Source organism: Bombus fervidus, chromosome 2 (assembly GCF_041682495.2).
Source record: "Bombus fervidus isolate BK054 chromosome 2, iyBomFerv1, whole genome shotgun sequence".
In the NCBI taxonomy this organism is placed as follows: Eukaryota; Metazoa; Arthropoda; class Insecta; order Hymenoptera; family Apidae; genus Bombus; species Bombus fervidus.
Genome location: NC_091518.1, coordinates 5,817,278 through 5,832,673, shown reverse-complemented (window position 1 = coordinate 5,832,673; position 15,396 = coordinate 5,817,278). Strand labels below are relative to the sequence as shown.

The window sequence follows — 15,396 nt, the reverse complement described above, 5'->3', positions numbered from 1 at the left end:
GCCGCGAGTTCCAGAAACGTCGATTCGATCCGTTCTTTAATTTCACAAAGAAGTCAGCATACGTGATCATCGGCGCGAGCGGTGGCGTGATCCGAGCGCAGTGGGGGTCGTCTCCCCGAGAGGACAAGAAATAGGGCAGTTAGTCTTTCTTCAGAAATCATACCGCATACATCTTAAACCCTAACGGATAAAATCGCGAATTCAACGAACATCGATAAATATCAAAAGTCAAGTTCTCGGCGTTCTATCCATCAAATCGATCAATCTTCGGATTAATCAATTACTGTGCTTTCCGACAGGACGTAGTCAAACAATTTCTGTCGACGCAATAATTATTGTAGGCTAGTGTAAATAAATATATATATATATTATATAACTGTGGATTCCAGTTATATTAAAAACCAATCACCCCTATTATCCCAAAAGAAATAAGGGGATCGCCCTGCTCGTGGTGTCGATTCGTGCAATTGTAACAGGAATTTACGACTCCCATTGACGCGCTACATCAAGCGATCGCGTCTCCCCGCGACTGGAAGAAAATACAGATCACAACGTAGAAATATATTGCGACGTATCAGGCGACATTATACGACTGTACGTACCGAAACTACTGTTCTTGCGGCGCGACGTATTTAATTCGCTCCACGAACATTCCCATCCAGGGATACGTGCCAGGCAAAAACTGGTGACGTCGCGTTTCGTCTGGCCGGCAGTAAATAAAGATTGCCGGACTTGGACACGACAATGTATCCTGTGTCAACAATGTAAAGTTACCAGACACGTATCCTCACCCATCGGAACATTCGGAGAATTAGCAGGACGATTCGAACACATACACTTAGACATTGTCATGATGCAATACTCGCAGGGCTACCGATATTGTCTAACGTGTATCGACCGTTTTTTGCGTTGGCCCGAAGCCATTCCCATCGTCGATATGGAAGCGACAACCGTTGCCGCGGCTCTCCTCACTACATGGATAGCTCGTTTCGGCGTACCTTCAAAAATAACGACTGACCAAGGACACCAGTTCGAATCAAACTTATTTAACGAACTATGCCGGTTGCTCGGCATTAATCATTTTCGCACGACAGGCTATCATCCCGCGTCCAACGGGATGGTAGAGCGCCTACATCGACAACTAAAAGCAGAAATCAAATGTCACGATACGAGCAACTGGGTAGAAATCTTACCAATTGTTTTATTAGGCATAAGAACCGCTATCAAGGAGGACCTGAACGCAACGGCAGACGAAATGGTTTATAACACCGGCATACGATTGCCGGCAGAATTCTTTGTACCAGCGAAACAACACGCCAACGCGGGTCCTAAGGCGTTCGCCGTCGCCTCGACCGACGGTATTAGACGCTCGAAGTGAGTGCCGAATATGTCCAGTGGCTGTCGAGAATCAGGCCCAAATATCTCATACTGGTCCCGACCCCGATCTCTGCCCCCACCAACCTCAGGCGGTAGTCCGCCGAAGGCGTCCCGTAATCGGCCTTCCGGCAAAACATATCGCCTCGGACTTCTCGGGGGATACCTCCAGCTCCAACCCTTTGATCGCAGCGACCGCGCAGGCCACCGCCAGTTCTGCCAGACGGACAGTCCTACCTCATGTCGATCCCCATACCAGCACCAACGTGTCGTCGGCGTAACACGTCAGCGCCGAGTCTGGGGACATCAGTGCCCGAAGTACCGTGTCGTACGCGATGTCCCACAGCAACGGGCCCAGTACCGAACCTTGCGGGACACCACGGCACAACGCCCTCCCCATCATTCTTCCGCCCCGCCCGGTGTAGACGATACTACGGTCCCGGAGGAAGGCCCGGTCCACACCCCGCAGGTAAGCGGGCACCCGATGGAACTCGAGGGCCCGGCTTATCCTGTCCCAGGGGATACAGTTGAAGGCATTGACCACGTCTAGCGACACAGCCAATGCTACGTAACCCCGCCGCACGGCCCCCTCGACGAGGATGCGGACACGGCCGATGCCATCGGCCGTAGACTGTCCCTTCCGGAAGCCAAACTGGCTGTTGTGTAGCCCAGGAGCACGTCGGGACAAATGCGACTCGAGTCGGGCAGCCACAACCCTCTCCAACAGCTTGCCAGCCTGGTTCAACAGACACACAGACCGGAAGGCGGAAGGCGGAAGGCGAGTCCGGAGAACGTCCCGGCTTCGGCAACAGGACCATTCGCCCCTCCTTCCATAGGACGGGGAATTCGCCCCGTGACAGGCATCTCTGTCAAACAGAGTTCTCAGTCTCGGGGACAAGACTCCGACGACCTCCTTCCACAAGCGGGCCGGAACTCCGTCGGGACCCGGGGCATTCCGCGCTCCGATCTTCTCGACAGCCCCGGCCATCTCATTCTCAGTGATCGCCAATTCTGGGCTCCACTTTCCCGCGGTATACCGTGGTTCCTTCCCCGGCAGCTGTAGCTCGCGCTCTTCGTTTGTCCTGCCTTCCTCCTCATTCACCGCTCCCGGAAACAAGACCCCAGCGACTTCCTCCAGGAACTGAGGGTCCATGTTCTGGGGGGGGGGGTGCGCGCCCAAGGACGGAGTTTGTTCAGCACTAGTCTGTACGGGCATCCCCAGGGATCGGAGTCGAGGATGGCCAGAAGCTCATCCCAGGCTCGTCTCTTCGCCTCTTTGATGGCTCGTTGCAGAGGTCTCCGCGCTTCGCGGTAGGCGTCGTACAAATAAGCCATCGTGGCTTCATCCCCCCGTCGCCTACGCCGGGATCTGGTATACCGGCGCCCGGCGCGGATGCGCGCCTCGCGGTGATGAGCGATCTCCTCAAACCACCAGTACACCGCATGAATCGCAGATCGCGTGCAAGTCGCGCCTCAGACGGGCTGCCCCAGCTTCCGTTTCTTCATCCGCCGGGGGTTCTTCAGCTTAGGCGACGGCCATTGTGGCCGTTGTCATGACATCGTCGTCGCAGTGAGTCGCCGCCCACCGCGAGAAATTCCTTCTTCTTCTCCCCGATGAGCCTTCGGGCCTGTACGACCCGAACGAATGGTCGCCTTCCGCGCCACCGACTGTCACGTCCATCACGATATAGAGGTGGTCCGAGAGTGTTTCCTCGGCCGGCACCTCCCACCCCGAGACACCGCCGGAAGCGGCAGAGTTTGCCCACGTGAGGTCCACTATGGACTCGCCGCGCCACGCCACGCACGTTCTGGACGATCCCCGGTTGATAAGCCGGAGGTCGAGCGCAGCCGCCCAGTCCTGCACAGCGCTCCCCCTTCCATTGGTCCTGCGGGAACCCCGCGCCGTGGAGTGAGTGTTGAAGTCCCCGAGGATCAGCGACGGATAGGCGCCCAGACGCCTCACGCAAGCCGCGAGTCCGTTCAGGAAGGAGGCGTATTCTACCCGGCTGATGTTAGGCGACACGTAGACGTCGAGCACGGTCAGGTCATCCCATTTCACGGCCACAAAGCCCCGTCCTTGCTCGATCATCGAGCAGGAGGGGTTCCTCGCCACCCCGGTCCAGAGTATGGCGACCGAACCGAGCAGGTCCCCAGCGCCTCTTGACGCATCTGGGATGCTATATGGCACCACCACCACTGCCAGGCCGATCCTCCGCTCCACCAGGCTCTGGAGCATTAAGTCCTGAGCCCGGTGGGAGTGGTTGAGGTTGCACTGCAGGAACGAGTGTCGTCCACCTCTTCTCCTTCCGTTTACGTCGGGGAAGGCTCCGTTTCCATAGCCTCCTCCGGGCCGTTCCCTTCGCGGTCGTCACGACCGACCTTCTCTATGTCTCTTCTGGCCTCCGTGGGGCCGGTCAAAGGCTTCGTCTCTTTACTCGCCGTCGCGTCACCGCCTTCGTCAGGAGCGGGCCTTATCTCTTGTACGGTCCTCCCCCTGCGGGTCGGTGACTTACACGCTGGAGATCCCAACCGGTGCGACGCGGGCAGTCACAAGTCCGCGCATACCGGGCATTTACCCAGTACCCGCGCCAGGCAGTCCCTTGCACGATGCCCTTCCATGCCGTACCGGTAGCAACGATCCGACCGGTCGACCGCTGACGGACAATTCCGGTGCAAGTGGCCCGTCTCCAGGCACTTGTAGCACTGGAGTTGGCGTGCAGGGAGAGGGGAGACCATCGCCGCTAACCAGCCTATGTGGAGCTTGCTTCACAGCCTCTCTTCCCCCGCCGCTGCTGCTGCCGATCTTCCTAGCCGCTGTCAGCGGGCAACGCAGCCGCACCGAGCCGAGGCCCCAAGGAGCGGCGCGTATAGCGCCCACGTTGACCTCCGCGGCTTGGCAGCCACCCGCCTCGGCGACGTCGACCGCCACCAGGAGGTGATTGAATCCTCCAGCCCGGTCACCCTCAACTCCGCCATCTTCCGCGGTACGGTAATCTTGGCGGGGAAGTCTCGAAGAGCATCCGCCATCTTTTCAGCCAGTCGCGACGCTTTGCTGCTAGCGTCCTGGCCCGCGATCTCAAATATGAAAGCACCCGTAACCGCTCTCCTCGGTCTAACCTCCGCGATGACAAGATCGGAGAGCTTGATCTCTCTCCTGACCACCGACATCGCGTTCCTATACGTGAAACCGGAGCCATCCCTCACGGTGAGCGCCACCGCGGCGTACCGTGGGGCGGGGGGGTAGGCATACTTGTTTTACGCGCGTCCCGCCCATCAGCGTTTCGCCTCTTCATCCTGTTGGTGTTCTTAACTCCCCGCGGGTTCTTTTCCCGTGCAGAGAGGCGCTGGAGGCCGGGCGGCCACCTCGGCAAACGTCCTCGCCTTTGGTCCCTTATAGTTATTGTTGTTACAATCAACCGTCCCGGATGCCGAGATCCCTGTTTGCCGCGATGATAACGGCAACGACGACGACGTCCGTTCCACGACTCTCACGTTTCCCAAGGGGGTCCATTAGTCACCCCCCTTGGGGCCTCGGGGGGTTTTCCTTTTGCTCCTCTCTTTGTGATGGTCGCCACCGCTTGCCCTATCCCCTTTGTACTTCTCTCGGTCAGCCGTTCCACCGTCTCCTGGAGACGACTGACCTCACTCTCCAGAGAGCGCACCCTCTCCCGTAGATACGCGGCGTCCGCGTGTTCTTGACCGTTATTCGATCCCACGTCCTTATCGGAAGTTTCGGTTCTCACGGATTCATCCATCCGCATGTCGTCATCGCCAACACCGTCGTCGCGGATACGGGGGCGGCAGAGATCGGCCACTGTCGAGGCGCCAGCGGCTACTGTGCGCTGTTGGAGTTCAGCGCTTGACGCTCTCACCCTCCGTGAGGCCAACCTTAACCGCCTCACGAGTGCGCCCTTCATGTTACTGGAGACGGAGGCGATCCTTTCGACCTCCTCCATCTCCCTCATAATCTCTGCCCCGAGATCAACGATCGTGAAGCCCACCCTCGTCCGCGACAGCTCCGCCACCCGAGTATCTACCCCTAGCAATTTGTCTAACTTTAAACATCGTTTCTATCGTTAGTCTGTAGTAAAAATAAAATAAAACTTAAAGAAACGCGAAGTTGTACAAATTATCCAAAAAATCAACACACTGCACAAGGATACTTACCTGGATCCTTCTCATTAAGACATATCTGGAAATAAAAAAGCCGACACTATGGCCAAAAAGCAATAACTGATTAAACGAACGAAACTAAGAAACCAATCCCGTACCAAGATATTGGCCACTACCAATGAAATTAGAAACGACGACATTGTATAAAATTGTCTATATTATATCTACGATACATAACATACTCAAGAATAAAAACCGATATAACTTTATTATATCGAAAACAAAATACAGTGTTATTGTACAATGTTTAAGAAGCAATTTTTCAGTGTGTAATATTCACATAGCGGAGGTCTTGTTGTAGAAATAAAAAAAATTACAAAAAAGAGCCATCGATTTGCGATTTCATGTCGGATCTTCCAAAACTTACATCGCCGATGGAATGTACACGGCATTTTATAGACATAGGAAAAGGAAGTTCTTTTAAGTTTTGTGCATAATAAAAAACAAACGTTGAAACAGAAAGTGTGTAACAAATATTTTATGCATAATTTGTCTCTATAATTTTGTGTTACATACCACAACTTTGTTGTAACAAACAATTTCAGTTGTGATTTCAAAATTTCAAAATTTCGAGTGACTCGTGCTTGCAACAAATAACTCATTGATATTATCAAATTAAGTATAAAGAATAATTATTTTCTTGGAAATTGTTGCGTTAAAGTCAATCATACGGAAATTATAATTGTTAAGAACCATAATTGTTAAGAAACAGTAATGCTTTGAAGCTACCACGATTGAAATTTCACTCTATATAACTTTTGCTTTAATATTATCATCCTGTAATAATACCATCACAATGTTATCATTCATAATCACTATAAGCAATAATTTTTCGATTCTTCAATAAAACATTTAATTCTTTTTGCTTACCTTTATTAATTTTTTTAATTCGAAAATAAATGTTACAGTCTACTTATAATAACATGTAAGGATCATAACAGCTATAATTTTAAATGAATAATAACAAGAAGCATATTTACGGTACAAAATTAACTGCAAGAATCTTCGTTAAATCTTCGTGAAGAAATTTAAGTTGCGCTAAGATTGTATTTTAACACTATATAACCAGAATTATGATGGCTTATGAGAACAAAAAATTATGATTTAATATGTTACTGTAGGCTTCCAATACTAATATTTAATATGCAGTTAGGTTTAACAAACAAACGGTTCACGAAAGTATTTAGCATAGAATATTAAATATTTATCATAGAAAGCTTCTATTGTGTGTGTAATACAAAACAATTTAACAATGCAATTTTATTAACAATGCAATAAGACACTGCGCAATCATAATTATATTGATAAAATGCAGGAGGTATCTGAAATCATGTGTATACAGAAGTTACAAAATATTTATACAAGCATACACATTGCAAAAATCATAAAAGTATTTGAACAATTAATCATTCATTACGTTACTTGTAAGTTATAACGAGTGAAATTAGTAAAATCATTATGAACATTATTTATATGTTTAAGACCATTATTGCTTCATTCTAATTTTTTATTAAATGTTCGTTTGCAATAAAAGTGTTGCAATCTCTATATACATTTTCAGATTGGTTTCACATCTTACCAATATCATTACAATAATCGTATCTTATTGTAATGTAATGAAATTTCGAGAAGTATCGTATAAAATACACAGTACATTTATAAAAATTTTCTATGTTAAGTGTTTAAATACTTCCGTGATGCTAATATCGTCGAATACTGTAGATATGTATGTATGCATAAATGATATTACTTTTAAATCACATGTGGAGGTTGAGACTAATTTAATGAAACAAACTATTACTAAAAATACATTGAAGTCTTATAAGGAAAAATAATCCAAATTATCCATTAAATAATCTGAAGAGAATATTTAAATTATTAATATACGCGAATTTACGTAAAATACTAAAACATGGACAGAATTCAATCTCTTCTATCCAAATACCTAAATGTTCCATTATACATACATACATTAATACTTAACACGTATTTACAAAATCATGCAAAACACTTAATACTTGTTTCATAAATTTCAGATATAGTTCGTTTTTTGTGGTCTACGTTTAACCATAACGACAAAGTGATTTTTTTCGTACGAGTAAAATGCTTTCGAATAATCGAACAATGTTTTGAAATATTTCCACGCATGAGGATGGAGTCCTCGTTTCGACAATTTTAATTGTTCCATTGGACAACGCACGTATATTATAACTATTTATGTCACACCAATCCGCTTCGTTTTATTGTTACGCGGTATTCCTTTTTAGCCAATCTTGAATCGTAATGTGATTGGCTTCTACCCATCGTATGTTCGCTTCAGCTTGTTCTATCGATTGTTGCATTGACCTCGTTGCACTTCCAAACTCCCCCATGTGTTCATTAGTAAATTCCAGCAGCTAAATATCAAGAAATATATTTATTAGAATATGCTTATTTTTAGAAATTAAATTGATGAGCATAAGAATACTTCATTATTAAATCTTTTTGCAATACACAATGCAATGTAACATTCCAGCAAACTAACGAGACAAAACTATTGTGTAAGAAAATGTGAATTTCGAACGCCTTGAAGGGCCACGTGGCCTTCGTCACCCTCAGCTGTGGAAACAGAAAGCGTTAACACTTAGGGTGCCATAAATTCGGCCCTTCCCCGTGCGGCGGCGTCGTGCGCTGGTGGATCGTAAAAACATTTTGTGACTACGATGCCTAGTATATTCTTTGTATCATCGTCGACATACAACTTTATATATATATAAAGAGTACAAATTGAGTACAAATTAAATAATAAAAAAAATTATTTACTCACCTATTACTTCTACAATTAATTTTTATTATTTTATGCATTTTAAGTATTGTTGACTGTCACATGACGGCCCGATTGGAAAATTTATTCTAAACTCAAACCCAATACATTGATTATTATTCACTTTTAATTGAACCATAACTGACATCTTTTACAATCTCGCACATGCAGTTATGCACAAAGCTTTATCCCAGCTCGCCTCACTCTCGTTTGTCTACATAAACTGAAGTTAGGTGTTAGGTTTCGACCGAATCATTTTATTTAGTCAGTGGCAACTAATACAAATGTCATGGATGCACAATTGCAGGCAGAACTCACCGTAGTGGTATCGATAGATTTTTGCGAATATTTTATTTTATTCGAAAATCATCGAAATCAGAGGAAACGTACCCGTTCTATAGTTTCTTTTACAATTAAACTATGATAAACTATTTTGGGTTTGAGTAACTTTTTTCAATCCGGCCGCCGCGAAAAGGAGGGCAACGCTAGCGTAAAATAATAATATGTTGGTTACGAAAATAATAGTGCATTTAATAAAAAATAACAACGGAGATCTGTACTGAAATAAAATTTTCGGCGACATTTCATAGAGTCGCGCATATACAGTTGTAAACGAAATTTTGGTAGAAGCTGTCTGTTTTCATTCGTAAAGTATAATATAAAGGTAAAGAGATCGGTAGCTGATGAATGTAGACAGATTATGAAGCGGCAAACATGCCGGCTAAACTTGCTTTGTGTCGCAGATGCACACAGGTAGATATACACAATAGAGGATTGAATGGGCTAGTAACGACAATTTTTCGCGAATATCTCGGAAACTAGAGCTAAGTGGCGGTTAAATGCATAGTAAAAAGTTAGCCAGAATCATGCCCTCGACAACATATTCAAAAATCATCGAAGTCGATAATGAGAGCAAGCTTCTAAATAATTACCATTTTTTGTTTATTACGTTACTTATACTTCTATCTTTAAAGTAGAAGATATTAAAATTGTATATAGTTATATATGATCCTACTTCTAGGTTCCGCTTTAATTATTGGGACGAGTAGTATGCCCTATAATACCTTGAACGAAAGCTTCAATGTCAAGAATTACGATGAATGTGGACAGAAGTATAGTAATCTCATAGTTTTCGAAATATGTACATATTATAAAAAATATATTAGTACTATTACATTGCACTCTCGCTATACGATATATATACATACATAACTGTAAAGTGACGCAATAGTTGCTTCACTGTTTTGTACGCACTCATATATGTATATATATGTATAGGCAGAATGTAACGTAGTAGTATGCACTAATATATTTTTCTTAATACATATCTCAAAAATTATGAGTTGGCTACATGTTGGGTCACTGCCATTATAATCCTTGTGGCATGAGCTACTCGTTGTCCCAATAATTAAAGTAGTGTCGAAATGATAACAAATAACAATACATACACAAAAATTTCACGAAATGAAATAAACGAAAAAAGTTACTCTTTAGGATCATATTAACAAATCAATACGGGTTACTTTTTGCGATAATATTGATATTTTCTAGTGAACTGATTTGCAATGAATTTTTATAAATCTGGATCACTACCAAAATTGAAATTCATTCAGATCTCTGAAATGTCACATTGCAGGCAGAAAAAGGATTTTATTATATTTTTTATATTTATTTACATTATTCTATTTTTATTATATTTTGTTATATTTCTGGACTTACATCTTTAAGGTCATATTTGGTGTTAATACCTCTGGTTGCTGATTTTACTATATTGTTCATCGTCATTAATGATGTTCCGAAGCTAAAACAGAGAATAAAGATTTTATTGCAATTATACTTGTAAAATTACTTAATAAAATAAATTATTTGTAAAGTAACGGTTAACAGATATAAAAAAAACTGATAAAATATTTGTTTAAAATATATATTGTAATTAAGAAGTTTCGTATGAAGAAGTTTAGGAAGAAATGAAATGAATGGTCATTATTAATTTTGTTGTATAGGTTGATTCACCGAACTTGAACAGTGTAAATTATTTATAAATTACCTGTTACATATAAAAAGATGTATATAATCATTAGGCATAGTTAAAAAATCTGAACCAAAATTAAAAGTCTACATATAGGAACTACAAGATATTTAATTAAAGTACAATATATATTTCATAGAGGTTATACAAATATTTAAGCAACGTAATTGTTCATTATGTTAATGAAGCTCAATGTTCAGTGGGACTATCTTTAATACCTATCATATACTTTACTATACGTTTTACTTATTACACATTTAAGATAGCTATTTAGAATATGTCTAGTACCTAGGCCGGACTATACTCCTGTCCCTATTGCAGATAGGAGTTCTTCTTGTTGGACTTTTTTTTTAAGCAGGGTATATGTTGTGTATACAGAATCTTTTATTTCAGTAGATGATATAAAAGAACAAATTAAAGAGAATGAACATTGTAATGGAAAATGTAAGAAAAGGAGCGTAAAATGTTTAGAATCAGATCATCGAGAGATTGAGTATTTGTTGTAGCCGTTCAAGAAATGTTACATATTTCGACAAGCATTGAGTTTTTCATGACTTCACTCTAGTACTTTCCTGGTTGAAACTGTAGAAAGTTACAGTTCTTTCTAATTTTGATGATTTTTGGATATGTCGTAGATATCAATATTTCAAACAACTTTTTTCTGTACGTGCAACTTTCGGTCGGCCATAGTTTCCGAGATATTCATAAAAAGCTATCGGCACCATTATAGTGAATTCTGTCTATAATTGAGCGTCTCTAATGGCCGGATTAAGGTAGCTAACCTAAAACAAACCCAATACACAGAGCTTTATTCAAGCTTGTCCAACTCTCGTTTATACATAATATGTATAAATAGAAGATAAGAGCTAGGTATCGCTTGGCCGTTATACCCGCCCGTCGCGCGCCGCCAGAGTTTTGGCAATCAATACTAACGCGCACGCTGCCACGGACCCACAATTATAGAACACTGTAGTGGTATCGATGGATTATTATAAATATCTCGGAAACTCAACCGTCAGTTACATGTACAGGAAAAAATTGTTCAAAATATTGAGCTTCTCATACATATTCAACATATTTAAAAATCATCGAAATCGAAAAGGACGTAGTTTCTCTACAGTTCCGCCCTTTTTTTATTCAGAATGGCATGAGCAATCAATTAATACAAAAGATGGTAAGTTTAAATTTAAAAAAAGGTAGAATTGTAGTTTGCAATTGCATCGATACACTTCTGCGAAGATTGCACTACATGATGATAGATATATTTACAATCTTTTCCTATTTGCAAAAGAGACAGACTTATAATCCGACCCAGTCTCTAGTCTTACCCTGTATATTGGGTTATGCAGACATTCATTCGGTTGTTCGTATCGTTTTTATTACAAATTTTTATTAAATAATGAGGTGTACGAAAAAATATTGTTCTTAATTGGATACTGAAGAGAATCAGAGAGGATTATCCAATATTCATTAACAAAAAAAATTTTCTTTCAGAGAAACAATGTAGTACTTTCCATATTCATGAAATTTTGAATCTGAGATACAATATTCACTTCTATCTATTTCACACACCAAATATGTACATATACTATTACTCCAGTTAAATTAGCTTCAGCAAAGGCCAAATTCAACATTAAATGATATCTGAAATTTTCTTACGCGAAATTACAGAAATCATGTTCAGGAAAAAATCCTATATGTTTGCCATTCGAGATTTCTTGTGCACGAACTTTGTAAAGAATCATCAAAATTCACGAAAACGGGTTTCTTGCCTATAACAATAAACCTAATAATCGAGTCGCAAAAAATTTCGAAAAAAAATTGTAGCTTTTAAAAATATATATCAGATGAGACGTCACAAGATAAGATTGATTAATTCGTTGAGCCGTAAATAAATAAAAATCGCACTAGCTTCAATTGTCATTCAATTTCAAGATTTAAGTGGTTATTACACAAACTATTTTACAAATCTCCATTAATCCGAAAGTGTAGAATTACGCTTAAATCCTTTTTACACTTACTCTTTTTATACTTTGTAACTTACCAGATTTATTTGAATAAAACACTTTTTGAAAACGTCTTATTATTGAAAACTATTGAAAAATGCGGAATTAAAAAATTTTTTCAAATATAACTTTACAGCGAATTTTTTTAAATTATTTCGACTCCAAATTAATGTAGAATAAACAGTTTTTTTCGTAAACTGGTATAAGAATAGTAGTTATTGATTGGTCTTTATGCCGATTTGCTACGATAAAAATTTAAAGGATTAATCCACTTGTTTAAAAGAAAAAGACGTATCTACTTTTCGAAGTCCTTTCTGGACGATTTAATTTTTAAAAATTATTTCATTCTGAAAATTACATGATAATGACAACTCTTAAAGAATAAAAAGCACTCTCACAGGTTCCTATGAAACTTGTCAAAGTTATAGAAATTAATTTATACGGAGACGCTTTTGGAATAACTACTTGCGAAAACAAATAAAAATTTCGGATTAATATTTAATACAGTTTTTTATTATGACAGACACCATATTTTATCAAAATTTGAATTTACGTACGTACTTATCGCTATCAATAACAAACGACTGAAAAAAAGACTGTACAGGTCTTATCATATGGATTGTTTCAATATTTATACTTTTCAATTTAAACTTCCTTCTGCAAGATTATTATGTTTCTTGCGTGTTTTTAACAACGACACCTAACTGTTCTGAGTTTCAACACAAAACGAGTTTCAAAAACATATATTTCATTTCTAATGATCTTACAAACCATTTTGTGCAAGAAAATTACTGTTTACAATTTTTCACGATTTTGGCTGTCTTGAAGACTAATTCGACTGGTCGTCAACTTTTACCAATATCATTATAATAGTATAATGTTCCATTGCTAATGAAATTCAAAATGATTTATATAAAATATATAATATCTACATGCGAGATATATAAGTAATATGTGATATTAGTAATCTGTCATAAATATTTAAATATTTTCATAAACTACTGTAGATAACAGTGACTTAAATGATGGAATAAAATACAATAAAAGACTTACTATTCTCGGAGACGAGCCCATTTATTTCTGAGGAAATTAAACGCTAGCGGTTGTCCAATAGAGTTGCTAGCAATAGAATTTAGAACACGTCCTGCATCTTGCTTTCTGATACCCGAATTTTCCGTAACCATCCAATCCAAATAACGACTTAAAAGCCAAGTTTCTCTGGTACAACCAAGAGAGTGCAGAAGTAAATCCTTCTCAGAACCGACATTGGTTTCTAAGTATCTTTGCCAAGCAAAGTCCCATTCAATTTGTCCACCAAATCGAATAGCCGTACAGTAGACGACCATTTTCAGATTTGGCGAGATCCTAACAATATTTAAAAGTTTTATTAAGAAATATTACTTCTTTAATATTATCAATTTTTGCAATTTGTATTACTATATTGGATCGGACAAATAGATAATTTTGCTTTGAAATGGAGTTCATTTCGGATGGAGTTATCTTTTAAATGAAGTAATATAATGCATTGTTTCTATTTTTAAAAGAAATTAATTCGTAGTTAAAATGTAGCTTTAGAGAAAAATGCATTCTTTTGTGTAAATAACTTTATAATAAAGGAGCACACACTTAATTTTGAATATCAAAAAATACGGTACATAAGATTTCACAATCTTGATTAAACTTTAGAGTAACTTAAAAAAAGTAACATAAAGAAATATAAATAAAAAGAACTTAAAATATACTGAGTGTCCTGTAAAATGTAATATTATTGAGCAGTATAATAGTCTTCAGGAAAAGATAGATTGAAAATATATACAGGGTCATCCATTTAACTCGTAACCCGCGCGAGACCGTGGAAAGTTGCAACATTGATCAATGTTAACAATTGGCAATCGTTGAATTTGTAGAAAGTGATCGTTAATAAATTTTAAATTATAGCATAGAAGGAGATGTACATACTAAATCAATTATAGACAAAGTATGGATAAAAAGAAGACAGATGTACTGGTTAACCAGCCGAAATTCTAAACTCAACATAGAAAATGAATTAAAAATTTACAAAACGATAATAAAACCACTTTGGACGTAAGGAATTAGGACGTACAGTTGAAGATACTGAGAACAATAGTCAACGCCCCATGGTATGTCAGAAACAAGAATTATACGCAAAGACTTAAACATAACAACGTTCAAAGAAGAAATCGGCAGGTACGCAAAAAAATACAAGGAAAGAACGGCAACACATCCAAAGTAGCTGACTGCTGAAGCAAGCAAAACTCTCATAGAAAAAAGACTAAGAAGAAAACACCCCACCGATCTCACTAAAGAAATAAAATAGTCAAACTCGAAGGGGGTAGCCATCCACATGTTATTTAGCAATTAAGCTAGAAAATTTTACCGAATGTCCAGGTGGACAAATTGTAAAGTACAAATTAAATAATAAAAAGATCCATGTTAAAAATGGAAAATATTGATGGAAGTAGAGAAAACGTCATGATGTTTGTAAAAATGCGAATAGTAATATTGTATATACATACATAATTACTTTTCAAATAATCACCTTGTGTGGCAGGAGGTGGTGACCACGGTGACCAATCGTTCTGTATTCTTGGCAATTCTTGTTTATAATCTGTATAACTCCAGATAATTTTAGTTCTAATTCTAGCAACAACTCATAGATAGCAGATGTCGATATATGATTGCAATAGTAAATACACGCGGGTTCCGAGTTAAATGGGTATAAAGTGGTATACTTTCAGCTCATATCAATAATAAACTAAGATGATAAATAGTAAAGTAAAAGTAAATATGGACATACATCACCTGATCATTATTTAGAATAGTATTATACTGAATATACTAAATAGTATTAGGTTGTCCCAAAAGTTTATTTCATTTAATAAGGAAATACTAGATGCACAACATTTTTCGTTTTATATTATTTTATTGAATTATGTATGATCGATTTTGTTCTATTATTATAAAATTTCTTCTATTATTACAAAACGAAT

At 39.9% G+C, this 15,396-nt stretch overlaps 2 protein-coding genes across 2 annotated transcripts in view; both read right to left on the bottom strand.

The window, feature by feature from the left end:
• Positions 1 to 2,899: 2,899 nt before the first annotated feature.
• LOC139997919 (uncharacterized) lies at positions 2,900 to 3,610 on the bottom strand. The gene has a single exon (XM_072021986.1). It carries the CDS (start codon positions 3,608 to 3,610, stop codon positions 2,900 to 2,902), a length of 711 nt encoding a protein of 236 aa, XP_071878087.1.
• Positions 3,611 to 6,729: 3,119 nt separating this feature from the next.
• Superdeath (Suppressor of ER stress-induced death) overlaps positions 6,730 to 15,396 on the bottom strand; it is a 49,969-nt gene continuing 41,302 nt past the window's right edge. The window contains exons 13-15 of the mRNA XM_072014546.1: positions 13,439 to 13,750; positions 10,070 to 10,151; positions 6,730 to 7,943 (exon numbers count right to left, since the gene is read on the bottom strand). Coding sequence (XP_071870647.1) covers positions 7,794 to 7,943; positions 10,070 to 10,151; positions 13,439 to 13,750 — 544 coding nt within the window. The 3' untranslated portion in view covers positions 6,730 to 7,793. The remainder of the gene's footprint in view (positions 7,944 to 10,069; positions 10,152 to 13,438; positions 13,751 to 15,396) is intronic.